The sequence below is a fragment of the Plenodomus lingam genome, assembly GCF_022343315.1.
Source record: "Plenodomus lingam strain CAN1 chromosome Unknown contig_14, whole genome shotgun sequence".
Lineage (NCBI taxonomy): Eukaryota > Fungi > Ascomycota > Dothideomycetes > Pleosporales > Leptosphaeriaceae > Plenodomus > Plenodomus lingam.
Window position 1 is genome coordinate 1774468 of NW_027093932.1, and position 27913 is coordinate 1802380.

The following is a 27913-nucleotide window of genomic DNA, read 5'->3' on the forward strand; positions in this document are numbered from 1 at the left end:
TACTGTAAACCAGTTTTGTACTGTAGTATAGCAGGATGGGAGCTATCTATGGGCAAGCACCGCCAAGAGGCTAAGCCCTTCAGAGTCACACGTGACCCAGGCATTCATGACACAGCATAAAGCTTGATGTATGTTCTATGCATAGGTAAGAGAGGACCATTATGTGGAGCCATTGCAGGTCAAGACGGGAAGAAGGCACCAAGTGCGTAATGTACGGCGTTCGACTTCATGGGGCGATGCTAAACTATTCTATTTCATAGAATCTAAAATTTCAAAACGCTATGCATTGTCTCAGAACGCTCTTTTGCCTTTCTCTTCAGTTGGGTACATTTATTCCGCTTGAACAAGCCCATCATGCACATTCAAGAGGAACAACACGCGGCAATTCGAAGAGGTTGTAGTTCCCTAGCTCGTATCTATAGATACTCATCAGGCATTGGGATGAGCGTCTTATTGTCGGCCGCACACATAGCCGGATGCTCCTCAGGCAGAGCGGTCATGTCAACCATCCTGACGTCGGAGCACTTTTTTTCCATCAGCATAATGACCATCGTTTCAAGCCGGAGTAACTCACGTAGTGCTCGACATTTCCTGTCTTAGGATCCCTTGCCTCAAAATACATGACTCCCATCTCGTCAAGTTCTGTCGGAAATGGTATTGTGACATTTACGCATAGCTGCCCTGATGTTGCAATAGGCACATCTTGCAGAATGACATGGGGAAAGTCATCTCTCTTCCTGGGCACTCTATTCCGGGTATAGAGGGTCGTCACAAGGTCTCCAGGATGGCCGGAGAAGGACAGGAAAGTGCGTGAGCGGTGATCGTATTTGCCAGGATTATGTATTATTTCCCCTTGTCCGTATCAGCTAACAATGCTGTGGAAATAGAATTAAAAGGGAACGTACCGCAGAAAGGATCAAAGTCGGTCTGGATCTTCGGTTTTGGACCACGAGACAGCCATGGGAACTGGACATGAAAGCCGGCATGGGCGGCATTTGTGAGGTTGATACCGTAGGTAAGCATGAGGGTGATTGTAGCGAGGCGGAAAGGCATGGCTGGCTGAGCTCAAGTGCAGCACAGTGCAGAGAGCGAAGGTAAGTTGAAGTATGCTTAGACGATCTGTTGCCAGAGTCGATTAATCTTCAATCTCTGTAAAGTTCCACAAGTTTCTTTAGTTTCACCCAAGTCTTGCTACCTGTCATAAAGAGCTGTCACGGTCATACACCTGTAGCCGTTCACATCGCCGGGCCGTTAGTGGTTAGCGCTAATACCTAGTTGCCGTAGATCCAACTGTATCCTACCAAGTCAAAACTCTATTCTGACTGCCGATTCCCAACTCTAACGATCAAATTAGTGACAAGGATGGGACGCTGGCATCAAACCTTGGCTTTACGAGAAGTCTTCTGAAGTTCTCGGCCAATCGATTGGACATTCAGCGTCCCATAGACGAAGAAAACTTTAGCTTTTGTCTAATTACTCCAGAACATCAAAGTTTTACTAGCTGAAATCTTATATCTATGCAGGACCTTGGAAAAGGAAAACACGGCCCGATCGTTGAGGTCGACGCAGGCATCTTCAAGAGACAGTGTTTGGCGCTTATTCTTTTCTAAGGCGGGGTCTCGACTATCTACACTATGGACTCGTAGTTCCTCTGACGCGTACAGTGACCCATTTCCCGGGCGATTTGCTAGCATAGGGGCTGCCGCCCACTTTAACCCAGCCATCGCTCACGGCTTGTCTTTCTCTTTCTTTCTTCCTTCCTTCATTCTCGCTCTACCCTTTGTCAGCACCTAGTCATGTTCTTCTCCAAAGACAAGTCAAACACATCTGCATTTGCCGCCATGTTTTCCTCCCAAGAGCAGTCCGGCTCATCGAAGTACACGCCGGTCATACTACATGATCATGAAGATTCTGCTTCATCGGAAAAGTCCTCCTCTTCCCAGAGTGAGCCTTACAAAGACGACCACACTTCTCCCTTACTCGAGGCTTCCAACAATCACCCTGATTGTGCGTCGGCCAAGTCCTCTAGGCTGCCCAAAGTCGTCCTTTATTTGTCCTTCGCCCTAGCCCTACTCTCAACAGTGAATGTTGCTATTCTCCCGGCCACATTATCCAACTACCACTTCTACCCCTTTTCCGACTCTGAGCTAGAGAAGCTCCCACATGGTGACCCTAGGCTGGGATTGGAGAGGGCCGCGAAGGTCTTGACCCCTCCTGCCTATTACCATGCTTGGCCGGATAGAATTGCACGCGTGAGCAGGAAGTTGAAGAATGCCGTGTGGGGTCAGGGTGTGCAGGTCTATATCAGTGTCGAGGTGCGTAATCCATAATAGGTCTCTCTTCTTCCTTGCTTGCTTGCAACCAGCTCTTGACATATTCACTGTGTTTACTCAGCTATTAACATAAGAAAAGGACTCGACCATTATGCGGTTTCCGATCCCCTCTACCGGCGTCAACGCTTGTGCACTGATCTGGCAGCCACCTCCTGAGTTGTCTGGGCGTGCCAAGGACGTCACAACAAAGGGTGATGTAACGCAAATCGAAGTCTGGCAGCTGCTTGCGCCCTCAGCTACCTCTTCTTCCAGCATTGAAGAGTTGGATTATGATAGCCTAGCGTACTCGACCATCCCCGTACGCGGAGAGTTGCTTGGTGTGCTAGACATCACGGCCAAGCCAAACAGCACAACAGTGGAATTCGCGTGTCCAAGTGAGGCAAAGACTTTGACTGTAGAGCTTAGGTGCCAGCGCGTGGCGTGCCACGTGAGCTTTATGCAGCTTGACATGGCGCCGAGAGTAGGATTTAAATTGATGAGAAGGAGGGAATAAGCGAGACATGGTGGCTATGTGACTTTCAATTTCATTTCTTATACAGAATAGATCAATTGCGTGTGTGTATCATCTTTACAACTATTTGTAGCCTTTTAGTCTCAGTGCACTACCCTCCTCCGTGCCCGATTTGTGATGAGGCTTTTCCAGCACATTGAATTGAGCCGAAAGGACCTTCCCATACATATCCGTTCCTTCAGCGGCTATGAAAAGTGCTACATTTTCAGTTTCTAGGTTGACGCTAACACAAAAATTGGTCTTGACAGTTTTTATTATTGCAGAAGGATCCCTGTCGAGCAACCGATTGACACGAGCCATATCGTAGCTCAAATGGCAGAGCTGCGCGGAGATCCCCGCTGGTCCAAAGGAAGCTCTACCAGTATATAAGTCTGCTCTCTTCAATATTCACAACCCAGCGATCATCATCGTTTATTCATCGGCCTTTTCATCTCATCCCAGTTTTTAAGTGTACAACAAAGCGCATAAAGCTATCGACCCCAGCACAACCTCTCTCTCAACCGTTGCCCATTCACGCAAAAGATACTTTATCGATTTATATTTGACGGCCATCGAGCACAATATGTCAACTAAACTTGACTCCGCTTCTATCGCGCGTCTTTCTCTACATGACCCCAGCCACTTTAGCATCCAACACTCCCAAACCCTCCACCGCCTGAAACTCCTGCAGCATTGGAAAATCCCCACAGGCTCTAAAGTTCTGGAATTAGGATGCGGACAAGGGGACAGTACGACTGCGCTTGCATGTGCTTTGGGTGACCAGGGAAAGGTGGTGGCAGTCGATCCAGCAGAATTGGACTATGGTACGCACTTTCTTTTGTCTGTCTCGCTATATGCTCTAGTGATGCGGGCGGAAAGCAGCGGACTGATGCTTTCACAGGTTCACCCTATACTCTGGGCCAAGCGCAGGATCACATTTCGCAGGGTCCGCTAGGCAGTCAAATCACTTGGGTCCAAAAAACTCCTATAGACTACCTCTCCTCACTCCCCTCTCCTTCTACCACCTCCTTGCCGTCCCATAGCGACAGCAAAGTGTTTGACGCAACAGTTCTCGCACACTGCTTATGGTACTTTTCCTCACCCTCGCTTATCCTTTCTACCTTCCGTGCCCTCAAGCAGCACAGCAAACGTCTCCACCTTGCTGAGTGGTCATTGGTAGCCACGCATCCCTCTGCCCAGCCTCACGTACTAGCTGCGCTCACCCAGGCAGCACTGGAGTGCCGTAAATCCGAAAGCATCTCAAACGTCCGCACGGTGCTGGGACCGAAACGGCTTACAGAGCTGGCTCTGGCCGCCGGATGGCAGCTGGAGAATGAGGTTCGCGTCCAGGGGGAAGAGGGGTTGTTGGACGGCCAGTGGGAAGTCTCTGCTTGTCTTGCTTCCTCTTTTGAAAAGGAAGTGGAGGAACAAGTGGGTGATGAGAGGGAGCGGGGAGTGGTTCTTGCATTACGGGATGCGTGTGAGGCAAGCTTGGACGGTGTGCAAGGAGGTCGGAAAGAAGTCAAGGTCATGGATGTTTGGGTTGCTAGTTTCATCTGATCGAGTGCACTGAATGCATCGTATCATACATGTGTTATATCTCGCACGTTCACAGAGCCGATCTCTTAGACTGCTTTATTGAATTTTACGTCACACTCCATCTCTGCGCATCCTTGGTGATCATGGGCTGGGTTGCCGATTGTCGATCAGGACTTGGCCCCTACCTTTTCATTCCAAGTAACGACAGTGATGCCATTGTTCAAGCATGGTTCCGATTTGAGTTACTCGCAAACGAATCCTTTCTAGAGCCTGAAACCAAGACTTAATTTCAATGTAGAACTTGATCGATACCTCAGACGTGCAAAAATTCAATTGTTCAGACAAGCACCAAATCGCTGGTTTATATTCACTCTAACTCATATATGTTGTGAAATGCGATTCTTGGTCTAATATAAGATTATAAAGCGAGGGATTGGCGAACAATGACTCCACCTGCGGAATATCACGCAGTGGTTGTGATGAGATAGCATATTGTTCAGCACATCAATCTTGTTATTGGAAATAGGGAGAATTGGTTCTGAAAACCAAAACATATAGATCTCGGCTTGAACAAAGACAACTGGGCCTGCGAAGAGGTTGTGCTGTACTCAGTCGAGGCAGATGCAATCCCATGACATGACAATAGCAAATCAACTCAAAATTCACATAGCGACATGAGAAAGCATTGCAAATAATCATCCATGGATCATCACGGCAAAAATTGATCCACTACGCCATCATCACCTCCCTATCCCTCATATCGCAATTCCCAAAAGGCCAGATGCCAAAGACCAAACCAACATATCCCACCAAACTCACCAATCTCAAGACAAAATTCCCAATAATTTTAGGACCTGAATCCTAACCTAGCACCCCATATTAGCCCACCCACCCCAAGCGTGCGCAACCAAAACTCACCTCCCGCACACGCAGTGCCGTTCCCAGCGCACCATGAACTAAGCTCCTATTCCTTGAGCACCGATATTGCAGTCGTTGCTAAACTTGAGGAAAACGCGGCAGACCCCATCGCAGCGGGAGATCCAGCGACCGTCTTCGTTTTGCTCGCAGCGGAGCTCACCCGCGATGGTGCACTTTCCCCTGGCTCCGCAGTTGGGTGAGGTGTCGGATTTGGCGAGGGTGGGTGGGGTGAGTAGGAGGAGGGAAATAAGGAAGAGAATGGGGAAGGTGGTGGTGGTCGGGAGACGCATGGTGGGTTTGTAAAGTTTGGTGTTGGGGGCTCTGTGGTTTTTGTTATTGAGGGTGGATCGTAAGGTTGAGGGGATGGAGTAAGTAGTTTAACAGATTATCTTGGTTAATAGGTCATATCTCACCTACCACCCATCCACCACTCACCACACCATCGCCCGAACAGTGGCCGAAGTCAGAACCAAAAATCCCAAAACCCACAAACGACGCAGCTAAGAGCTAAGAAACATTCCAACCAATCCAACAATCAAGCCTTTCCTCTCTACACAAGTAGCCAGTACACTTACATCGACGCACCTCCCCTCCACCTCACACAAACAATAGTACTAAATACGTATCTATAAAAACCACCTTCACATGCGATACCAGGGGGGTTCCCACTCAGTGTATGAGTGAAGAAAATGACGCCATGTGCACCTAACCACCCAGAGACCCCAAACTCGCTCTGCAGTTCTAACATCTCAGTGTCTGGGGAAAGGGAATCTGGAGAGGTGTTGTATGCGCATGTTCATGTCTACCACTTTACCTTTTCTCTCCCTCTCCCTCCCCCCTCCCCTTCTCTCTCCCCAGAAATCCAAAAATCCACCATGTTCAAAATCAGTAAATCTCAAGCACCCCTAAGCATCGGTTCATCACAAAACACATAGAGCCAGTCAAAGCGCGTTGTGAAAAAGCTCTTTGCAAGAACTGCGTTTGCGGGCGCGAGTGCGTTGGAGAAATTGAGTCGTGTTTTCTAGACGGTTTGTTGGGTGTTGAAGGGAGAGGAAGATGGAGATGATGAGTGAGATGATGTTGGGCATGATGATGTTGGGGATGGAGATTGTAGATTGTAGAGGTGGGATATGCGACATACGACATGCCATATTCTCGGAAAAGAAAGCAGAGGGAAGGGAGCAGTGAAAAGTAAGAACGAGTTAGTCAACCAAAGCAGGGTTTGTTCTTGAAACGAAGAATTTGAGCATGTATGTTGCATATCATGTGTACAACAAAATAAACATACATCTTTCATCCCCTCTCCCATCCGCTCCCACACTAACTCTTCTCCCCCCCACCCTGCTCCTGAACAACGGCATCCTTCTTGGGCGGCCTCTCGCCAAAAATCTGACTCCCAACACGCACCTCATCACTCCCATGCCGAATCGCGCCCTCAAAATCCGCACTCATACCCATACTCAACTCCAGCCTGTCCTGCTCCCACCCCAGCGCCTCTGCCACCCGATTCCGCGTCTCCCTCAGCGCAACGAAATCCTCATTTTCCGTCTCAGGCGTGGTGGCCTTGCTGCGCGCGATAGCACCAATCGTCATGAGGCCCGAGAGCTGGAGATGGGGACAGTGCTCGAGGACGTGTGTGCAGAGGGCGAGTGTGTGAGCGGGTTCGACGCCGGACTTGGAGGCTTCGCCAGAGGTGTTGACTTGGATTTTGATGCGGAGTTTGGGTGCGCTCGGGTCGTGGTCTAGCAGGGCTTTGCGCCCTTTTTCAAGCTCGTTGGCTTTCTTCTCCGTGTCGACGCTGCTGACGCACCAGAGGTTGGGGATTTGCTCGGCGAGGGCCTTGCATTTGTTGGATTGGAGGCCGCCGATCATGTGCCATTGGATGGAGCGGGGTAGGAGTTTGGCCTTTTCGAGGAGTTCTTGGACGTAGTTTTCGCCAAAGTGGGTTTGTATGGGATTGGGGGGCTGGTGGAGCGCGAGGATATCGTTTGCGGGCTTGAGCTTGGATACGGCGATGAGGCGGACCTGGTTGTGGGTAACTGTGTAAGCGCATGCGTGTAGGTGTTGGGGACTGGGATCTAATGTACTTGCTTGCCGCCTTTGCTCACGGCATCGATGCGTGAGGATATGCCCGCAATGTTCTCTGCGAGTTGTTTTGCGCGTTGAGGGCTGATTTGCATTTCATCGGCCATGTTGGACGCTTGGGACTGTGTTGTACCGGTAGATCCCGTCGCGTGGGGTAAATCGTGGAAGACGTCAGTCGGCGTTTCGGCTTCAAGTCTGTTGACTCGAACATTATTTCCGAGATATTCTTGGCATATTTCCGGCAGTCCCAGGCACAAGCCTTCATAACTCACATACTATGACTATACAATGATTTTACATTCTAGAGAGAAACGCGGCTTGCGCTGGTTCTACTTCACATCATGTCCCCAAACGCCCACAGAAGCTAGTACAGCGAGATCTCCTCTTCAGCTGACGAGCAACCCCTGCCTGACCTTGAGCTGACTAGGAGGGAGCTCTGAGAAAGACCTGATCGCGGAAGAGGAGGGCCTTGCGCTGTCACACCACGCGTTACATGCGCCAATCGACCTATGAAGAATCGGAATCTTCTCCTCTTGTCTTCGCCTTCTGAGCCCGTGGCGGAAATCGACGTTGCGTCCTCTCCGGCATCAACCTGTGTCACGTGTTACTGATTAGCGGAAAGCGTGGAGAGGAAGAGGATAGGCCCTCAAACATTCGTCAATATAGGGAATGCTTCTCGGACTCTCTGTAGCCATAGCTCGCTAGCACCGAAGGATGGGTCCATGAGTAGGTTGTGTTCCGTGCCTGGAACCGTCATGCTCCTGTATGTGTAGCTTTTGGATGATATGGCACTAGCTCCTTGTGTAATCGTTACCGGTACTGGTATGCGGGCGGTGTTTCTATCTCCAGGAGTAGCAGCCCAGCATGCGTCGAACCACTGCTTCCCCTTTTCGCCGACCATGCTGTCCTCTTGCGCATGAAAAGTGTCAATCATGCACACTCTACTGCTGCCAATCAGCCGATCGTCCTCGCTGATGATCTTCGAAAGCAGAAGAACTGCGTAGTCTATATCGTCCCAAAGAAGGCTTGGTGAGCACCAAGCGACGGATCGAGGTTTCTTCATGAACAATCGTGCATCTGCCGATATGCCCTCTGAAGACTCGGCGAAGACGAAGCTCGTAATCTGCCTCCTCAGCTCATCCACCACATGGGGATCGTTTAGGTTGAGTGACGGTCTCTGTGATGATCTCGATGGCGTACGCGTACGCGTCGTCATGGCTGCCAGAGGGACGGGAGCCGGAGTATGACTCGATCGACGCAATGTGTCTTTGACATTGTGCAAAAACCCTTCGCCGGTCCCTACCAACGGAACAACATTCTCGCTAATGAACCTGGCTACTGAGGCAAACTTTCCAATCATGGGTGCAGGCAATAGTTCAGTCGCGCGAAGATGTGTGAGCTTTGAGTGTGCAGGATGGACCCAGGGGGCAAAGAAGCATAGGTAAGGATTGATAGGATGTAGCAGATTCGGGTACGTGAGGACTGTGTTGATGAGGTAGATGTCACCTCCGCTATGGCTTGCGAGTGACACGTGAGAGACTTTGAGGTGTTTTAGTAGTTGAGGGACCATTTCTAGTACATGTTAGTCTTGAAGCGCGCAGTCGGTGCAGTGGAACCTGCCAAGCCATATCTGTATGCGCTTGTCAAGCTCGACCGAATCGCTACCGCCTATTCCTGGCCGATCTGGATGTAGAATGCGGACGTTGTATGCTTTGGCAAGTTGGTCGAGAGGTGAGTAGCAGAACCGTGTGCCCATGAGCGCTCCACAGAACAGGATCACTGCGTTACTTTCAACATCGCCAAAGTCGGCATAAGAGGTCCGATAGGACTTGAGCCTGTCGTTATTAGGATTCGGTGGAAGAACGAAGGTGCGGTGGAACCGGCTGTCACAGAGAAATTCGATAACTCCCATTACAGTGCTTGGAAGCGCCGCACTATGTGGAAGAAGTGTTTGCCTAGGGCTCGATATCGAAGTGGCGTAGGATATAGGGTATTGCGGTGTAAATAGGGACAAAAGGCCAAGGAGTGATGGCGGAGAAGCCACATGGGAACCAGTTTAAGCGCTCGTGATTTTCCATGACAGGCAGCCCCGAGAGAGGAAATCCTCCGTACGTGGGTGGCAGGTGCGATGTCAGTCCTATGAATGTGGTTCAGGAAGGAACAACCGGCTTGACCAGATGGCTTTACCCCACGCCTTACCCCGACTGACCACATCCACGTCTTCTCACAACGCCACAGTCGATCATTGCTCAGATGTTCATGTCATTTCTCCAGTCGAGTTCCTCCTGAATATAAAACGCACTTGATTCTTCCGATCAAGCCAGAGTGGCCCCTCAGTGATGCAGCGTGTCGCTCTATATTCTCCGGGGTAAAATGGCAGGCAGATTGCTTTAGATGGCCGAGATGCCGGCTAATCCTGGCTGCATCCATGGGACAGGCAGACCAAATATGAAACTTCTGCCAGGAATTGAGACGGGCACATTTCGAGCGGGGGCGTGCTCGTGAAGGCATTTACAATAAATGCCGTTGTCTCTTCTGGTCTGGGGCCCGTCTCTATCGACCGGTTCACCACCATTACCAAGAAGCAGACCAGTTGAATCTCCCCTCCATGCTGTTCTTCACGAGCATTCTCGCGCTCTATGCTACACAGAGCGTTGTGATGGCCCAATCAGAGCCTTTACGTCCCGATGCAGATGGCCGGTATACACTGGAGGCCGAAGGGATCAAGGCGCAGTTTATCCCGTATGGCGCAACGCTCACCAATCTCTTTGTGAAAGGTGCGACCGACATGTTGAATCTGCTTCAAGTGACTAACGCACACTAGACAAGAATGGCATTGAGCGCGACATCGTCCTAGGCTATGACAACACGTCTTACTACCGTATGTGGAAGAGTCAAGATGACGGCAGGGACAAGTCTGACATGTTCTAGCGGTCGATCCTGGGCATCCAGTATACAATGCGATCCCTGGTCGCTACGTCAACCGCATCGGAAAAGGACAGTTCAAGATTGATAACGTTACCTACCACACTCCGCTGAACGACGGACCCAACACGCTCCATGGCGGTACGAACAATTGGTCTTACCGAACCTGGGAAGTCAAGAACTCGACCAACAGCTCGATTACGTTTGGAATCGACGACCCGTCAAACTCGACTGGAATGCCGGGACGTGTGCTGGCGAGCGTCACGTACTCTGTCTCGAAGAACAAGTGGAGTATTGTCATGGATGCCATGTCCCCTGAGCACAAGACGCCCATCATGCTCACCCAGCACACGTACTTCCAGCTGGATGCGTTTGCGAATCCCGAGAATCGAACGATATGGAACCATACTTTGTACATGCCCGAGGCCAAACGCGTGTTGGAAGCTGATGCCAATGCACTCCCCACAGGCGTCATTGCAGATGTTGCTCCAGGAGACATGAGCGACTTTGCGTCTACCCCTCGTGCACTTGGCTTTGCATCAGATCGGGCGGAGTTTGAGAATCACTGCGGCGCAGGATGCCATGGTTACAACGGGGCCTGGGCGTTTAATGAAAACCGAGACAAGAGCGCAACTGTGCTGACGCTGAGCAGTCGGTGGAGTGGGATCCAGGCAGAATTGACGACCAACCAGGACGCTGTTGTGCTGTACACGTGCAATTGGAATGACGGCAAGACGGATTTCAAGAGCACGCAGGGTGTGGCGGGACAGGACCGCAAGATTCCTCGCGACGGCTGCATCGCCATCGAGGCGCATGACTATGTGGATGGGATCAATCAGTGAGTGGACGAATGGATGAGGATGACGTGATGTTGAAGCTCGGGCTAACGATGTTGAACAGTCCAGAGTGGGGTCGGCTGGAGAAGCAAATCTTCGGGCCGGGGCAGGAATACCACTGGAGTGCCGACTGGACGTTTGGTACGATGTGAAAGATAGCTACGGCCATATATATGTAGGGTAGCAAGTAAGCTAGGTTATGTGGTGGGCGTACATAGGGGGGGGTGTCGGGTGTGTTGTTGGGATGAAGACCATCTGTTGGGCCCGAGATTTGTTGTTGCCATTGGGCGTTGTTGTCTCGCTCTCAGGGGAAGGGAAGGGAAGGGAAGGGAAGGGGAGGAGTTGGGCATCGTAGTAGGGCAATGCTACCTGGTACTCTACACCTGCCTACTCATAGTAGTACTTGCCTAGGTACCACATGCACAGTTGGGTGTGCTCTCGTGCTACTCTATTGCGACTACTAGGTGTGCGCCCATTGCAGCCCGCCCCGCGCGGGGGACAGACACGCGTGTCACCCAGGCTTTGGGTCTTGGACAATTGCGCACCGTGGTTACGTACCATGCCTACCCAACTATGCCAGCCCCAGACCAGCATCGCCCGTCCAGTAGTCTGTCTGGCTCGAGAGGTGCAGATGAATACTACTCTAGGTCTAACTAGGTACGACCTGTTTGGCCAGGCCAATGCAGCCCGATTGCAGGTGTCGAGGGGGCGCTGTGTGTTGAAATCAGGCCTTGTATGCTGATGTCTTGGTCGCTTAGGTACCTACCTGTTGTCTACCTACCTACTATCTATCGCAGTACTCTACTCCCCCATTACAGTCTCCTCTGCTGCTGGAGTGGGTAGATGTAGGATCTATACAGATATACACCCAGTACTACTCTACACACAGCATTGCATTGCTAGAGTCCTGCATACACCGAGAACCACCACATGCACACGCCAAGCAAGACAAGCCCTGGTAGGCTACTCATGCGCTCGGGTAGTTTGAGTATCATGTGATTTGCCACTGCTACATGCTGGCTATTTTGATGGCACAAGACAAGTAACGTGATCCTCAAACTAGCCGAGACAACTAGTACCGGTACCGTAGCAGTTGCCTCTCTAAGCGCGCCCGGCGGCTGCACCACCCGACAACAAAGGTTGCCGCCGCCTCCCAGGCCTGTTTGTCTTGGAAGGAAAGTAGTCTGTGTTTGACCGTCCAGCCAGCACATTGGCAGGGCAGTCATGGCTCAGCTGGCGAGCTGCTGTTGATTGTTGATTGCTGATTGTTGATATTCCTCTCTCTTTGCTGTTTGTACTCTAGCTACCCCCATTTGAAGAAGGGCACCGCTGACATGTGAGGCCGTCTCCCTCACCACGGTTGTGTGCCGACAATCCATCACTCCCTGCCCCGCCCGGACAATCGGCCCTACCCTACACAGCTCTCTCCTTGGAAGAACCTTCGTTTGCCCGCCTGCCCACGGCCAACGCCCGCCCGCTCAGTACCTGGTTCTGCCAAGCAACGACATCATTCAGGTTTCGCTGCCGCCCTGCTACCCTGCCGCCCTGCTGCCCTGCTGCCCTGCTGCCCGTCCGCTCCCACTGTCCAGCGAGCTAGGTACATAGTAACTCTACTCTACCTAGTCTTACTCTAGTCTGCTGGCCCTCTTGCACTCTTTTGCCTCTTTCTTCAAACACGCAGTTGCCTTGTCCCACTCTGCAGTGCTGTGGGCGGTTTTTGGAAAACCATCTTTGCTGCAGATGCTCATGCGCGCCTCTGGTCGATTGCGACTTCCTTCTTCTTCTTCTTCTTCTTCTTCTACTACTACTACTACTACTACTACTCCTCCTCCTCCCCCTCCCCCTCCCCCTCCCCCTCCTCCTAATCTTCTTCCTACTACATCTGGCCGCGTCACCTGAAGACGGCCAACAGGGAGAGAGAGGGCTGAGTGGGCCATCACCGCCGGCAAAGGTTCCGTTGCATATCGTCCATGTCCTTGTGACACTGCGCATCTCCGCCCACGATAACATCGCCAACACCACCACTACCACCTCACCACCACACCACCACCCACCATTCCACCATCCGCTCGCTATCATTGCCACAACGACACAGCGGTCCCCGCCACCCGCCCCCATCCGCATTACGGCCTCGACATTACCATCATCTAACCACGCATCGCTCACCACCCGCCTCACAGCCCCCCCCCCCCCGGCGCCATCCGCTGCCCGCTTCTCATCCGCACATCTCGATCCTTTCTCTCTCGCTCTCTATCTTTTCCCTCAATATCATGGGCAACAGCCAGGGGAAGGAGGCACTGCCGGCTGCCAGAGGCCATGCACGCCGCTCCAGTTCCGGCCTCGCCACCTCACCCACGACTGCCGGGCCCGCCGGCTCATCTCACGAGAGAACGGGAAGTGGCATATACAGTTCCCGCAATGGCAGAGGGAGCAGACCGGACCTCTCCTTCCTTGGCATTCGGAGCGTAGAGACTGCGGAGCGCGACCCCGCCCTCGAGCCTCGCAGGGAGACCAAGGCCGAGCGAGAAGCCCGTAAGCTAGAGAAGGAGCGCATCATACGGGCACAGGAGCGCGAGAAGAGCTTGCGGGAAGAGGGTGTTGATGGAGGCTTTCTCGTCACCCTCGGCGTATACACGGGGCCAGAAGACTTCAGCAAGCCAACGGTGCGGCAACTGCAGGTATGTGCGCCCGAAGATTTTCGGCATAGCAGGATCATGCTCACACAGACTACTATAGATTGAACGCCGCCTGGCTCCCTTCTGGAAGGGGCTCGACGACCACGAAGACACATGGACCGAACATCAATTGGTGGCCGTAGTCAAGGGGTTGCCACTACCCGCTGCCGATGAAATTCCCCCAGAGGAGCCCCCACGGCCGGCCAACCACCTCAGCCCAGTGTGGAATCCTCGCGGCTCAGAGTCCAACTTGAATAGCCTCACAGTCCCAATGGGCTCGCGTTCCATGTCCCAAAACTCGGACCGATCCAACCTCTCACCATCAAATCCCACTTTCTCGCTGCCCTCGCCAATATCCCCGATATCTCCAAACTCGAATTCCGGCGGGACCTTTCGCGGTCGTGCCAAAACGCTGGCTTCGCTTGCCACCGGTTCGCGCAATGCCTCGCAGACAGAGGTGGGCCCCCAGGAGATGAAGCTTCCGCAAGACCCCTACGTTAATGGCCAACGGGTCGAGGCCTTCTTATACAAGAATGCTGCCGAGTGTCCCATCTGCTTCATGTTCTACCCTCCACATCTGAATAAGACTCGTTGCTGCGATCAGTCGATATGCTCGGAATGCTTCGTACAAATAAAAAGGCCTGATCCACACACGCCAGAGCATCATGGAGACGCGGAAGCTACACCGGCCGAGCCCGAGGAAGAAATCAATCTGGTCTCAGAACCGGCAACGTGCCCGTTCTGCAAAATGCCAGAGTTTGGCGTCACATATGAAGCACCACCATTTAGGCGCGGACTTGTGTACAGTTTTCAAGGTCAAGGTCCCTTGAGCAGCCCCACCTCAGCCATGTCCTCGACAACGTCACTCAATTCTCCGAATAGTGCGCCGACGGGGCGGAGGAGAGCGACATCACTCGCGGTCAACGACAAGGCGGTTGTGACTACCGACATGGTCCGACCCGATTGGGCGAAGAAACTTGCCGATGCGAGAGCCCATGCGTTGAGAAGAGCTGCTGCAGCCACAGCGCTTCACAATGCCGCCTACATGATGGGCAGTGCGCAACAGCAAGAAAGTCGCTTCGCTATCGGCCGAAGGAGGCGAATGTTCGGTACCGACAGTGCCGGTAGCAGTGGCGTAGGAACACCACGACGCGAGGGTGAAGCGTCTTCGGGACGCGCCACAGAAAGCATGGGTGACCTCTTTCCCGCACGTCTTAGTTCACGGCGAGGCAACAGAATCGAAGATCTCGAAGAGCTCATGATGATGGAAGCCATTCGTCTGAGTCTAGCGGCCGAGGAAGATCGCAAACGACGAGATGAGAAGGAAGCAGCCAAGGAGGCGAAAAAGGAGGGAAAGAAGAAGGCAAAGGAAAATCGAAAATTCGCAAGGGCTCAGCGCCATATTGAGAGTGGCTTCCATCCCATTGATGTTGATGGACTGGAGGAGGGCGGTGCTGGTAGTTCGTCGGCCGGTGGCAAAGGGAAAGAGATTGATCGATCTGGCGGATCTGCCAACACATCACAATCAGCGGATAGTGCTCAGAGACATCTAGAAGATAGTCGCGCTCATTTCCATCGAGAGGCGTCTGGTACAGGCCAGTCTGCGGCCTTCGACCCTCGCAGTACCGAGCTTCCCTCACATCGATCTGCACTCCGCAACCTTTCCGAGGGATCATCGTCTGCCTCGTCTTTTGCAGAATCTTTTCAAAATTCATTACGCAATGACAGCAATAACCTTGCCCCTGGTTCGTCATATGGCCACAGCCCAAACACTTCAGGGTTGAGCCTGAGTCAGGGCGAGCCGACGCAAAATGACACCCCTGGAACGGAGCCCATGTTCAATTTCAAGAGCCTTGCCGAGGCCATCAGTCCAGAGGACAAGACAAAGGATGCAGAGCCGCAGTACATTGAAGATGTGGCGGAGAATCAGCCGACGCGCCTAAGTGGCAAAGCTCCCGAGCTCACCTTGAACCTGGATCCCACGATCCGAGAACCCCTTGGAGAAAGTTTGATGACACTTAGGCCTGAGGAGGCAGCAGCTCAAATCCCTGAATCACAACCACAACCACAACCCCAATCACATTCTCGACTTCACCACGAGGACGGCGCCGACATCAGCCCCGCTCCTCACGTGCATTTGGTCACTGACGACCATTCGCACCACAGTGACCAGAAACATATTGGAGAGCTAAGTGTGAATACACTGAGCCAGGAGGCCACCTAATGACCATCTTCCCGCCTCTCGCCCTATACTTCCACGGTAGTCTTATCGCGTTTCCTCCAATTTTAACCATATTACCCACACCCACACCCCGCATTTTTTCACTCGCTCACTCACTTCACTCAGTCTTTCTTTTTTTTTCTGCTTCATTTGCATCTCATCAGGCGTTCACACTGGGCGCCCGCAAGCGCATGGCGTATTTCCTTGTCGGTGGTTCTTCTCTTTTCTTGGCATCTTAGCATCAATCGCTATTCTTTTTTCAAGTTTTCCAATACCTCTCTCCCCTTGTCTGGATCTGGATGGTTTGGGTTCTTGGGTAGTGCATATGCGCGTCGTTTCTTTTTCTTTTCTTTTGAAGGAGGGGTTTGGGGGAACTGTGTGTGAGGATGGGATTTGGGATTTGGCGATTTGGCGATTTTGGAATTGGGGGCCTGGGAGGACCAAGTGGGATGGATGGACGGTGGGTTTTTAGAATGGGGTCGGGATTGTTTTTGTTTGGGGTATAGTTTTATTTTTCCTCTTCTTTTTTTTTGGTTTTGTACTTTTTCATGGTTTCTCGTTGCAAGATTGAGAGTTGGCTGGTGCATTTTGCTTTGCACACTGCATTGCGCCTGTCTTTTTTTTTCTTTTTTTTTTGTACTTCTTCATTTTGTGTTTGGCGGGTATGGCGGGTAGGCGGAAATCACTTACTCGAGTAGCTTGCAATACTCATATACATGTCTGTGTGCCTAGCGACACAAATCAACCCCCTTTTGGCATGCATCTATTTATTCTCCAAGGATATATCCTACTAAAGATGTGAAGATGAGAAAATTTTTGTATAGTTGAGTCTGGATTTTGTTGGGTGAGTTTATGATGGTGATGATGATTGATGCTTTGCTAGCAATTATAGTTATTTTAGGTAAGAAGCGGGCAGTGCGCATCATTCCACACTTTCCTCCACCCAACACAAAAGGACCACAAAATAAAGCAAGAAAGTAAACTAGCAAGCAAACCAGCATAATCAATCAAATCCAGCCCCTTGCAAGTTGCACAAATAATATCCCGATAATGCGCCCTTTTGTTTTGCGCGTGGTTTATACTACATGAACATCCCCCTCCCCCTCCTCCTCCTCCTCCCCTTGCTTTCCTTGCTGCTTGCTGCCCTGTTGTGTGGGGAGGGAGAATGTAAGTGTGAAAGGGGGCTGTGAAGGTGCAAAAGAACTGCCCCGTTGTGTGCCAAGGGAGGATGGAAATGGAAATGTGATGTGCAAGATGGGAAATGGGAAATGGTGAATGTAAATGTAGTGGAAAAGCTGGGGGACGAGGGCGCTGAAACTCCGGTTGTGTGGGTTGGGTCGTGCAAGTCGTTACGTCGTTGATTTGTGGGGAGGATGGTGGGGGTAGGATGTGGCGTGGTTGGTCGTGTGTGGTGTATAGCGAGGATGGTGGCCTGTGGTGTATAGCGAGGATGGTGGCTTGTGGTGTGTGGTGTGGTGTGGTATGGCATGGTACGATACGGTATGATAAATCGGGGCAATCCTCGCGACCCCCTTCCCATCCACCCATCCACCCAGACCCCAACTCCACCATCCCTCCCCCCCTCCTCCTCCAACTCACGCCACCAACCCATCCCACATCTCATAAATCTGCGTATATGACAACAAAGCAGTCGCACGGTGCGACACCAAGGGAGCCAACATGCGAGTCGCCGTGCGCACGGCGGCGGCGTGGTGGGCGAGGAGGTTGGCGGTGTTGGCTTGGAGGGTGCGTAGTTTGGAGGGGTGGAGGAGGTGGAGGAGGGTGAGGGACCAGCAGAGGGATTGGATTAGGAGGAGGAGGGTTAGGAGGAGGCGGAGGGTGGTTGGTTTGGACATTGTGGGGTTGGACTGTTGGACTCCTGGGTTTTGAGGGGGACGGGCTTGGACTCGAGGGTTCATGAAGGGTTGGGGAGATGGAGATGGAGATGGAGAAGTTCTTGGATATGCGAGATGGGAGGGATAGTGGTTTACGTGTGTGTTTTTTCTTCTTCTTTATGTGCGTGTGTATGTGTGGGTATGGTGGTTGAGGTTGTGGATAAGGCAGCACGGGCGAGAGAAACGAGAAGAGAGATGCGCTTTGAAGGAGCGAAAGAGTGGAATTGCAGAAATGAAGATAAGAAGAGATCTCTGTACCTGGCTGTCGTTCATGTACAAGAGGATCAAATGTGACAAGTGGAGTCTCCCTGCACATGTGCTGCAAAGGCTAAGATGCCATGTTGGCATCTTCACCGCAATTAAGACAATCCTGGAAAGGGTTCGAGGGGGGTTGTCTCTGTCTCTCCAAGGTGTCCTTTGCCATACGGCGGATTAGGTGTTGCTGTTCGGCGTTGCGTCAGCCGCCGCCATAAGCCCGATGTGATTGGCCTGTGTTGGATTGATTAAACTTGGTGGCTCCCGAGCAGGAGGGCTTGTGTGAACAGGCAGGTCTATCGTGAGTGAGCTTCCTCTTCAACTGGAAATTGGCTGCGGTGTGAGGGACCCACAGAGCCTAAGGCCAGGGACAGCTAGAGCGCTGTTGATGGACCGCCCCACGTGCTGGCCTGACTGCCATCAGCTGTGCCGACTGTGCATCCAGCCCGCCTCAAGCTCACTACCACACTACACCCGAACCACTCACCACTCTTGGCCCACTGTCCTCTCGACTTCTCAACAATCCAATGCTGATCCCGCATGTTGCTTGCGAATCATGACTATTGCACCGTGTCATCGCCGCAGAAGCTGGGGTTCGCTGGACCCTCCCTGAGCTTCTTCCGCCAGAAAACGACAGCCGCCCACAACGAGTCAACATCGTGAAAGAAGCCTTTTCTGCAAACTCTCCACCATACAGATAAGGCCATCAACTGCGCAATACACGCCAGCTTTCGCAAACATTCACGAGCTCCGCTGTCACGCGGCTGGCAATGAAGTCCAGATAGATCTCCAGGCCACCCGCTAAACTCGATGCACCAGACCAACCCCAAAGCGAACTGGAGCCCATTCTTGCTACATGTTTCCCACCATGGCTGGGGAATCTGGGGTGCACCCCGGATGCGGACCGGCTTGTAGCACGTTTCCATCTCACAGGTTGTAACAAGACGCCTCGGCGGTATGCTTATTCGACTTGTCGTGCTTACCCTGTGTTTGCCTGGCCTATCATGTGAGACGGAGCGTCTTGGTTTTCCCTTGACTATTCTTCTTCGATACGCACGCAGCTGGACCGCAGGGCATGGCTCGAATTCGAGAAGCGCGGTGGAATGCATTCTTTGTTGGTGCTACCCCAAGAGTCAAACTACCGAAAGGTTGTCAACAATTATGGTAAATAGCTCGGCCAAGGCACTTCATCTCGGCACCCAAGCTACGAGGCCGCCTTGCGGTACGTTACTGTCATGTGTTGCCTGCAGACTGTTGCGCTGCAAGTATCGCCATGAGAAGGTCAATCCCAAACTTCCAAGCCGCCAACAACTCCTCCAAGTCAGGCAACAGATAAAGCTATTCCAAAGATGAGCTGCTCGCTCCTGCTCACCGAGGAACTCGCTCAAGAACACGGAGGAATAGACGAAAACTATCTGCTCCTACCGCGTTGGGTTAGTGCGACTGCGGCAACGGAGTCGAGAACATCAGCCACCATTTTGGTAGTCTGGTGTTTTATGAGATTCTTGAATCAAGGATCCCCCGCATTTCAGTTTCTTTCGTTGCACCTTTGAGATTTACACGCTTTCTTGGACCGGATTGTTGGCAATGGGGTCCTCAGAGGAGAAATTCGACCACGTCAAGGCGCAGACGGTTGTCACTGTGCGGCCGGTATCACCAATGAGACTTGGTGGAATAGGAGGCTCGAAGACGTTCTACGATGATGAGAGTGCGGTCTCAAGTCCTGGATTAAGCGTCATCAGTTTGGAAGAGATGGAAGCAAGACTGAGACCACAGTGGTACCGCAGAAGTGGAGCGCCGTCCTGGCGAGACAGAGTCAGCTGGTATGGCTTGCGATTGCGAACAGGGGAAACAGAATCACAGCGAAGAGAAAGAAGGAGACGTTGTTGTCGATGGACAGTGATCACGGTTGTCGTTTTTACAGTATTCGGCGTCATGGCTGGAATGTAAGGGCCTCTACACTCACATCTTCGCGGAGAGACTACGCTAACACCCGCTAGCGTATACATCACCTTCGTCACAGCTCTACTACGACGACTGGCTCCTCCTTCGGGCCAGAGTGGACTGCAGCACATCGTGGAAACATGGAAGGAGCCGGACTCCAATGGTGCCTTAACCTACAAGTGGAGAGACGACTTCAGCCGCGACATTGTGCCCAAAACCTGCCACTCACACAATGACTACTGGCGCCCTGTTCCACTCTACATGGCTCTCGCAGCTGGCTGCGTCAGCGTGGAAGCCGACATCTGGCTGACAGACGACTCGGAGCTACTGGTCGGCCACTCCTGGAAGTCTACAAGCAGCGCGCGAACGTTGCGAAGCTTGTACTTGGATCCCTTGGCCACCATCTTCACGAATCGCAATGTTTCTGCGGCCTCTGCTTTGGAGAAAGAAGTGGGTGTCTTTGACTGGGATCCAAATGTGTCGACCGTCCTGCTCATCGACTTCAAATCAAATGGCTCGGCCATCTGGCCCGTACTACTCTCCCAACTCCAGCCGCTACGCGACAACAACTGGCTTACCTACTTCAATGGCACACATGTCATCCCTGGACCATTGACCATTGTCGGAACCGGCGATGCGCCTTTCCATCTCGTCCAGGCCAACTCCACAAACCGATTCATCTTCTACGACGCCCCGCTCCTCTCCCTCTCAGAAGACAAGTACAACGCGACAAACTCCCTCTACGCAAGCACCAATCTCAAAGCCGCAGTCGGCAGTGTCTGGGGCCGTGGGATGTCGGGTAGCCAGCTCGACAGGGTCAGGCAGCAGGTGCAAGCGGCAGAGGCAAAGGGCTTGAAGAGCAGGTACTGGGATACGCCTGACTGGCCCGTTGGGCTGAGAGATGGGGTGTGGAGGCGGTTGACAGAGGCGGGTGTGGGCATGTTGAATGTGGATGCGCTGGTGAGTGCGACGAGTTGGGATTGGGGGTGGTGCGTTGTAGCGGGTATTGCTCTCTGTGGGGATAGCTGAGGGAAGATGCAGACACCAGAGGTTAAGAAAAAAAATTACAACGTTGATGACATGCATGATACTCGAGGATGTGAGTTTTTAGACAATTTTTTGGGGATCAGATGACTAATCGCAGAACTCCTCTCGCGATACTCTACATCTTGATCTAGGTAGGTAGGTAGGCAGCACACCACAAAATATCTCCCCCATCCCATAAGCAATACCCATCACTTGCCAACCATTACCTACCGCAACCCATCGACCTTCTTCCCATTTGTCTAACAGTAGCCCCTGCATGTGGTGTTCCCAATCCATGTTCCCATTCACCTACCAGAATCGGTACTGTGCTGTCCATAACATGGTGGAGCCAGCCTAGTCCTAAAAAAAACAAAGCCTCGCTTCCCCATGCTAAACATAGATTGGCCATATGCTCTGCATCGACGGTGTGCCGATCTCTGCGCTGTGCGAGATGTTATTTACTTACTGTTAGATACTAACCCATATACATGTACCTAGATTTATAACGCAAGGTGGATTGGGTACGGTGCTGTACTATACCAAGTTGCTGACAGTTCACAGGTGCGGTGGTGGTGGTGGTGGTGGTGGTGGTGGTTAATTGGGGATAAGGGGAGTGTGCAGCGGAAGGGGATCTTGTGTGACCGTGGGGCTGATGGATCGTTCCATGTTGGATTGTTCATGTGTAGGTATAGGCGAGACGGGTTGGTGGGATAAAAGGCCGGGGGGGGTGGCGATTGTGTGGGTGGCGCTGGAAATGGGGGGAGCTAGAGTAGGGAGGGTGGGAGAGGGATATTTGCGTCATTTGGAGATGGGTTTGGGGATTGGTTGCAAGTTGTGTGGAGGCAACTGCTGGGTATGGTTGCAAGCTGTGCAGGTGGAGTCAAGGGCATGGATACACACGTACTCTACTAGGTAGTAGATAAATGTAGTAGTTCCTGTCGAGTCAATTGGAGATGAACATGCCCAGGGCCAACACTTTTTTCTTCGAGGATGCAGCATTTTGTTGTCTTGTCTCTGGTGCCTAGTGCGTTATCGATAAGACGGCATGGCCTTGGCTAGAACGGATTGACGGCAGGGGTCCGCACGTCATGTGTCATGTCCGAGCGAAGGCTATCACGTGACTTGCAGCTGACAGTACATACCGCATCTACATGCCTTCCAACCTCCACCTCTTCTGCTAAACAAACCGAGGTCGAGGCAGAGGAGGAGAAGAAAAGCAAGCTGCCCCCAGCCGACGGCATAAGGAGCGGCCTCGAGCAGGGAGTACTGAGAAGTCCTACAATAGTAGGAGCACCAATGGCCGTGGACCAGGGTAGGGCTTCCTCAGCTTCAGCCTTCAGGTACACGGAATTGATTTGGCCATGAACTGATTAGCGTCGTTTCACAGCCCCTGCAATGGCTTTGCACCCGCCATTCATTCCCTGCACCCTTCATTCTGGGCCGGCGACGGCGGCGGACGGCGTCGTCGCCTTTGACGGAAACAAGTCCCTCCTGCTAAAAGTCTTTTCCTTGCCCTTCTCTCTCAGTTCTCTGTCTCTTGTCTTCCTCTCTCTCTCTCTCTCTCTCTCTCTCTCTATCCCGTCAATTGCTTCTCTCCATTGCGCTGCTTTTGTGTGTCTCTCTCACTGGGCTCGACGCTCTTTCTGCTTTAATCTCCTTATTTCCTTTATTCACCCTCCACTCCCGACGGCAGGCCTTTCGTCCAATTGCTGTCGCTACCAGAGTCGAGACATCCTGCGTCAAGAGTGCTCGACGCACATTCTTCACCAGCTCTTCCTCGCTTTCTCCCTTTCTCTCTCCTGGGGCTCCGGGTCTGCATTCTGTTTGCTTGTCCCGCTTGCACGTGCAAAAGAAAAAGTGACGATTACGACTTCTACGACTACACTTTAGATTTTCCTTCTTTATGACAGGCAACGCCCGATCACCCTCCACGAGGTCTTTCCGCCATTCAAGCCACGGCTTCCAACCGCTGAGCGGTGTCGGCGACAACATGAATGATCGATCCACCGATATCCCTCTGCAGACGGTTGTGAGCCATACACCCTCGCACTCTTCGCCTACCTACAAAGATGAAAAGGCGGAGAAGACGGGCATCTTCCACAGGGGCCGCAGACAGCTAGTCAAGTTCGACTCGAGGACGGGTGCGCCGTTACCGCCCCGTGCTGGCCAGGAGGAGAAGACGGCCCTCAATCACATGGGCAGAATCTACACCAAGATTCTCAACTACAGCATCATTACCCGCTACATGATCTATGTCGCCCCGATCGCCCTCCTACTCGCCATTCCCATTATTCTCTCGCAAACAGGCACCATCACGGGCAACATCAGCGGCACCAACCAGAAGAAGTTTTGGATCTGGATCGAAATCATTTGGCTCAGTTTCTGGGTCATGAAGATTGTCGCCCACTTCTTGCCCAATGTCTTTGAGTTTCTTATTGGCGTTGTTAGCCCTGGTGTCAAGAAGTATGCCCTGCTCCTGCGCGCCGTCGAGAAGCCCATTTCCTTTGTTTTCTGGATGATTGTCAACCAAGCGACCTTTCCTGCGCTTGTGCGACCCGTCCCGGGACTCAAGGAACGGCCATCGTGGATTACCACAATGCAATCGGTTCTGCTTGCCTTGCTCGTCTGTACCATTATTATCCTTGCAGAACGCGTTTTCATTCAGTTGATCAGCATCAGCTACCACCGCAAGCAGTTTGACGACAAGATTAAAGAGTCGAAGCGCAACATCTACCTATTGGGCATTCTGTACGACACTTCCAGAGCGCTCTTTCCTGCGTACTGCAACGAGTTCGCCGAGGAGGACTACATTATCCAGGACACTATTCTTGATTTGGGCCTGGGCAGCAAGAAAGGCACGGCCAAGCACGGTCGTTCTGGAAGTCGGACACCCATGCGCCTCATCCAGGAGGTCGGGCGTGATGCTGGCCGCATCGGTGATAAGATTACCTCTGTGTTTGGCAACATTGCTTCTGAAATCACGGGCAAGAAGGTTTTCGATCCCAACTCGGCGCATTCTGTTGTCTTGACGGCTCTGGAGCGCAATAAGAGCTCCGAGGCTCTCGCGCGGCGAATCTGGATGTCCATGGTAGCAGAGGGCAAGGACAATTTGTACCTGGATGACCTTTTGGAGGTCATGGGCGCAGAGCGTCAGGAAGAAGCCGAAGAGTGCTTTGCTGCGCTGGACCGGGATGGAAATGGCGACATCAGTCTAGAGGAGATGATTATGACTGTCACCGACTTTGCCAGGCAGCGCAAGTCGATCAACTCCAGTATGCATGATGTCGATCAGGCTATTAGCGCTCTCGATGGTCTCATCTTGACCATTGCTCTGATTGTCTGCATCTTCACATTCAGTCAGTACCCATTATTACAACGTCGAAGCTCCTACTAACACAGCGTATAGTTGCCTTCCTGGCTCCCGGGTTCCGCGCCACACTGACCACGTCTGCCACGGCGCTCCTCTCTTTGTCCTTTGTCTTTGCCACGACTGCGCAAGAAGTCCTGGGTTCTTGCATCTTCTTATTTGTCAAGCACCCATATGACATTGGCGATCGTGTTGACATCACGAGCGAGCAATTGACCGTCGAGCACATTGCCCTACTCTACACCGTCTTCAAGCGCGTCAGTAATGGAAAGACTGTGCAGATTCCAAACATTGTTTTGAACGCTCTATGGGTGGAAAACATCACCCGAAGCAAGGCGATGAGGGAGCAGGTTTCGGTCTTTTGCGCATTTGACACTTCCTTCGAGGACATCAATTTGCTCAAGCAGGAAATGACAAACTTCGTCCGCGACCCAGCCAATAGCCGCGAATTCCATCCCGACATTGACATCGAGGTCGTCAGCATTGAGCAGATGGACAAGCTGGAGCTGCACGTCGAGATCCGCCACAAGAGCAACTGGTCCAACGAGTCTCTGCGCGCATCCCGGCGATCCAAGTTCATGTGCGCCTTGGTCCTTGCCTTGCGCAAGGTTCCCATTTACGGTCCTGCAGGCGGAGACGCTGCTTTGGGCTCGGCAGACAAGCCTACGTGGTCTGTCGCTGTACCACCTGCCGACGCTGTTGCGGCATACAAGGCATATCAAGATCAGGCCAACGCCAGTCGTCTCGTCCCTCTGAGCAAGCCAGACGACAACAACGATAGCGGCAAGTCCACCGGTACCGACTACCTCGGCGTGGGAGCCCGAGGCGAAAGCAACGCCATCAACGCCATCAATAACCGTAAACCCGGCCTTGACACGATTCGCGACGACACGTGGGAAGCACGTGGCGACGACGTCAGCACGCTCGGCCGCCCCAGCACAGACGCCCGCCCCGATCTCGACGAGATCCGCGGCATGATGCGCAAAGCCAGCTCCGTCGGCAAGCGCAAAGGCGGCTCCACCCTCTCCCCCTACGGCTCCCGCCAATCCGTCGACACCATCCGCCAAAACATCCCCCCACCCCTCCCCCTTTCCGTCAACCCAAGCAACGGCAACACCACCCAACCCTACGCGCCTCCACCCTCCTCTGGCCCAACCTCGAATCCACAGTCTTTCCTCCCCCGCACCAGCACCCTGCCGGGCTCTCCAACCTCCATCTCCACGGGTTATGTAGAGGAATACCAGTTCCAAACCCTCGCTCCGCCGCCCCGCTCCAATAGCCGTCCACCTGCTGCGCATGTGGAAGAAGACGAGGGCGAGAGACGATGGGACGGCAATGCTGGTGCGGCCGGTCAGTCGACGAATCCATTTTATCACCCGCCTGGGGCGGCAGAGACGCAGGGAGGGGCGTTGAAGCGAGATTAGCATTCTCGGCTGAAGAAGAAGACCAATCTGGTGGCTTAGTTACGGATGAGTGAGGATTAAGGATTCGACGTGCTGTTGTGTGCATGGCTTAATTGCGGTTTTATGCCAGCCCAGGAGCCGCGTATGTACATTGTACATGTTATATTTATATTTAAAAAACCTTTTTTTCATGCCATGGTTGTATCTGATATCGCGGTCTTGGGAGGACTCTGTGCGCTCATAAGGGTTGATGATGGGCGTTTATGGCTCTATTCATCCTGGGTATTTTACTGTTCTTTCACTGCTTTTTTTATAGCGCTCAGTATGAGTTGGAAGAAGGGTGAGGATAAGCATCATGTATAATCTGCACTTTGTAAAACATAAAGCGCGATATTATGTTTTTCATAACCTGCACTCTACCTTCTAATACACCAAGTACTCAAGTGGTCAAGCTATAAACACACACACCCGCGCTCTTTCCTCTGTCCTCTTCCCTTCTTCCTCTACACCCCAACACTTCTCCCAGCATACTACGCCACTCTGTCTGCTTTTTCTCAAAACAAAGGACATGGATGAATGTGTGGGGTATGTGGGTTTAGGGTGTAGGTAAAGAAAACTCAATCAAAATCCTCCGCATGGGGTGGGGGGTTTTTGGGAGACCGATCTTGTATGTCTGTGTGCTGGTGGCAGCTGTAGTGAGCATGAAGGGGGTTATAGGTCATGGTACGGTACGCAGAGGAGCGAGTTTAAATGCCCGTGGGTTTCTAGGCTATGGGTGGGATGGGAGGGATGGGAGGGATGGGGTGTGAGAATGTAGCATACACGCACGCACGCACGCACGCTCGTTTTTTTTTGGTGGGCGAAGATTGTGTTCTTCTTGGCAGGCGAAGTTTTTGCTTTTTGTGCTGTTTGAAAAATTGCAGTGCTGGGACTGGGACTGGGGGTTATGGCCGGGGTTGGCGTTGGAGTCTTAAAGCGGCTGTGCTAGGGGATATGTCCATGGCCTTGTGCACTGTGGATTGGGTGAGTGTGGGCGGGGGGGAAAGGGAAAGGGTATATAATCAGCTACACACACTATCTTTCTCCTGTAACAGGAGATTTCTTCGACGAGGATACAAGGATCTATCTGCCATTGTACATTTGGAGAAAATGCTGTATGTGTGGAGAATGGCAATTTCAACTCGAAATAATGCTTGCGTCCGGCATATGTGTCTCCTCTCCCCCCCTCCGCGAAAACAAAGTCTCTCGTCCCCATGACGGGAGATTTGGGGCGTTTGTTCAGTTCGAAAAAAAGAACACTTCAATGCCATGTCTGCGCAGCACAGGTGTAGATGCTACAGACTTGGCGCCCGGGGACGGGGGGTATAAAACCTCGCCCTGCTGGATACAAAAAATCCAATTCTTCACTCGCATGCGGTGCTGAAATTCCGTTGGAAAGATGTGATTGCGCTTGAAAAAGCAGACAACCATACGCATATGATTTCCCCCGGAAGTAGCGCTGAAAGAAATATAGGGATTCTATCACAGCCTGGTTTGGGTAGCAAACTGCGTTGGGTTTTGGGCATGTGATGTCTGTGGCTGGGTTTGGTTTGGTTTGCATGAGTTGCAAGTCTACTGGTTTAAAGGGTATGGGTGTGAATATAGTTATGTCTCTTCTGTGTGATTCTTCAAATTTTCGTCTGTGTTTGCTTTCGCTTTATTGGGGTGTATTGTATGGGGACTTGAAAGTGGAAATGCTCGGTCTTGGGATGGGAGATGGGAATAAATTTGAGAGACTTAGAACACATGAGGGTGATTTTGGAAGTTTTGGTGCATGTATCAGGATTTTGAAAAAATTAAGGAGTGTGTTTTAGTTCCATGAGATTGGTTTTGGGGGGTTGAGCAAGGTTTGATAATACATGGATGTTTTGAAGACGGCATGGTATGGAAACATGGCTCATGCGACACAGATGTGGGTGATGGGATAAATGCATGTATAACAAGGGACTTGGGAGTGGCTCG

The 27913-nt window shown here is 52.2% G+C and overlaps 12 protein-coding genes across 12 annotated transcripts; 7 read left to right on the forward strand and 5 right to left on the reverse strand.

Annotated features, from left to right (window-relative positions):
- Positions 1-416: 416 nt before the first annotated feature.
- Positions 417-1053, reverse strand: IAQ61_002677 (uncharacterized protein; the record flags this gene model as incomplete). Its single annotated transcript, XM_003843559.1, has 3 exons — positions 417-524; positions 575-852; positions 906-1053. The coding sequence occupies 3 exons, from the start codon at positions 1051-1053 to the stop codon at positions 417-419; spliced, it is 534 nt and encodes a 177-aa protein (XP_003843607.1).
- Positions 1054-1796: 743 nt separating this feature from the next.
- On the forward strand, positions 1797-2826 carry IAQ61_002678 (uncharacterized protein; the record flags this gene model as incomplete). Its single annotated transcript, XM_066095654.1, has 2 exons — positions 1797-2319; positions 2408-2826. 2 exons carry the CDS (start codon positions 1797-1799, stop codon positions 2824-2826), a joined length of 942 nt encoding a protein of 313 aa, XP_065954490.1.
- Positions 2827-3406: 580 nt separating this feature from the next.
- IAQ61_002679 (uncharacterized protein) lies at positions 3407-4383 on the forward strand (the record flags this gene model as incomplete). The annotated part of the gene is made up of 2 exons (XM_003843557.1): positions 3407-3647; positions 3725-4383. The coding sequence occupies 2 exons, from the start codon at positions 3407-3409 to the stop codon at positions 4381-4383; spliced, it is 900 nt and encodes a 299-aa protein (XP_003843605.1).
- Positions 4384-5318: 935 nt separating this feature from the next.
- On the reverse strand, positions 5319-5570 carry IAQ61_002680 (uncharacterized protein; the record flags this gene model as incomplete). The annotated part of the gene is made up of 1 exon (XM_003843556.1): positions 5319-5570. One exon carries the CDS (start codon positions 5568-5570, stop codon positions 5319-5321), a length of 252 nt encoding a protein of 83 aa, XP_003843604.1.
- Positions 5571-6600: 1030 nt separating this feature from the next.
- IAQ61_002681 (uncharacterized protein) lies at positions 6601-7472 on the reverse strand (the record flags this gene model as incomplete). The annotated part of the gene is made up of 2 exons (XM_003843555.2): positions 6601-7305; positions 7368-7472. The coding sequence occupies 2 exons, from the start codon at positions 7470-7472 to the stop codon at positions 6601-6603; spliced, it is 810 nt and encodes a 269-aa protein (XP_003843603.2).
- A 539-nt stretch (positions 7473-8011) lies between these two features.
- Positions 8012-8935, reverse strand: IAQ61_002682 (uncharacterized protein; the record flags this gene model as incomplete). The annotated part of the gene is made up of 1 exon (XM_066095655.1): positions 8012-8935. The coding sequence occupies one exon, from the start codon at positions 8933-8935 to the stop codon at positions 8012-8014; it is 924 nt and encodes a 307-aa protein (XP_065954491.1).
- Positions 8936-8947: 12 nt separating this feature from the next.
- On the reverse strand, positions 8948-9611 carry IAQ61_002683 (uncharacterized protein; the record flags this gene model as incomplete). The annotated part of the gene is made up of 4 exons (XM_066095656.1): positions 8948-9200; positions 9256-9299; positions 9478-9502; positions 9565-9611. 4 exons carry the CDS (start codon positions 9609-9611, stop codon positions 8948-8950), a joined length of 369 nt encoding a protein of 122 aa, XP_065954492.1.
- Positions 9612-9829: 218 nt separating this feature from the next.
- IAQ61_002684 (uncharacterized protein) lies at positions 9830-11315 on the forward strand (the record flags this gene model as incomplete). The annotated part of the gene is made up of 4 exons (XM_003843554.2): positions 9830-10142; positions 10190-10246; positions 10297-11128; positions 11191-11315. Coding segments are annotated over 4 exons (1290 nt in total), but the record flags the coding sequence as incomplete, so codon positions are not given.
- A 1984-nt stretch (positions 11316-13299) lies between these two features.
- SIP5 (SNF1-interacting protein) lies at positions 13300-16777 on the forward strand. The gene is made up of 2 exons (XM_003843552.2): positions 13300-13804; positions 13863-16777. Exons 1-2 carry the CDS (start codon positions 13397-13399, stop codon positions 16023-16025), a joined length of 2571 nt encoding a protein of 856 aa, XP_003843600.1. The 5' UTR covers positions 13300-13396; the 3' UTR covers positions 16026-16777.
- A 2577-nt stretch (positions 16778-19354) lies between these two features.
- On the forward strand, positions 19355-22085 carry IAQ61_002686 (uncharacterized protein). Its single transcript, XM_003843549.2, has 4 exons — positions 19355-19394; positions 19474-19605; positions 19688-20118; positions 20173-22085. Exons 2-4 carry the CDS (start codon positions 19522-19524, stop codon positions 21143-21145), a joined length of 1488 nt encoding a protein of 495 aa, XP_003843597.1. The 5' UTR covers positions 19355-19394; positions 19474-19521; the 3' UTR covers positions 21146-22085.
- A 152-nt stretch (positions 22086-22237) lies between these two features.
- IAQ61_002687 (uncharacterized protein) lies at positions 22238-22507 on the forward strand (the record flags this gene model as incomplete). The annotated part of the gene is made up of 1 exon (XM_003843548.1): positions 22238-22507. The coding sequence occupies one exon, from the start codon at positions 22238-22240 to the stop codon at positions 22505-22507; it is 270 nt and encodes an 89-aa protein (XP_003843596.1).
- Positions 22508-23045: 538 nt separating this feature from the next.
- IAQ61_002688 (uncharacterized protein) lies at positions 23046-26695 on the forward strand (the record flags this gene model as incomplete). The annotated part of the gene is made up of 2 exons (XM_003843547.2): positions 23046-24498; positions 24549-26695. The coding sequence occupies 2 exons, from the start codon at positions 23046-23048 to the stop codon at positions 25931-25933; spliced, it is 2838 nt and encodes a 945-aa protein (XP_003843595.1). The 3' UTR covers positions 25934-26695.
- Between the last annotated feature and the right edge of the window lie 1218 nt (positions 26696-27913).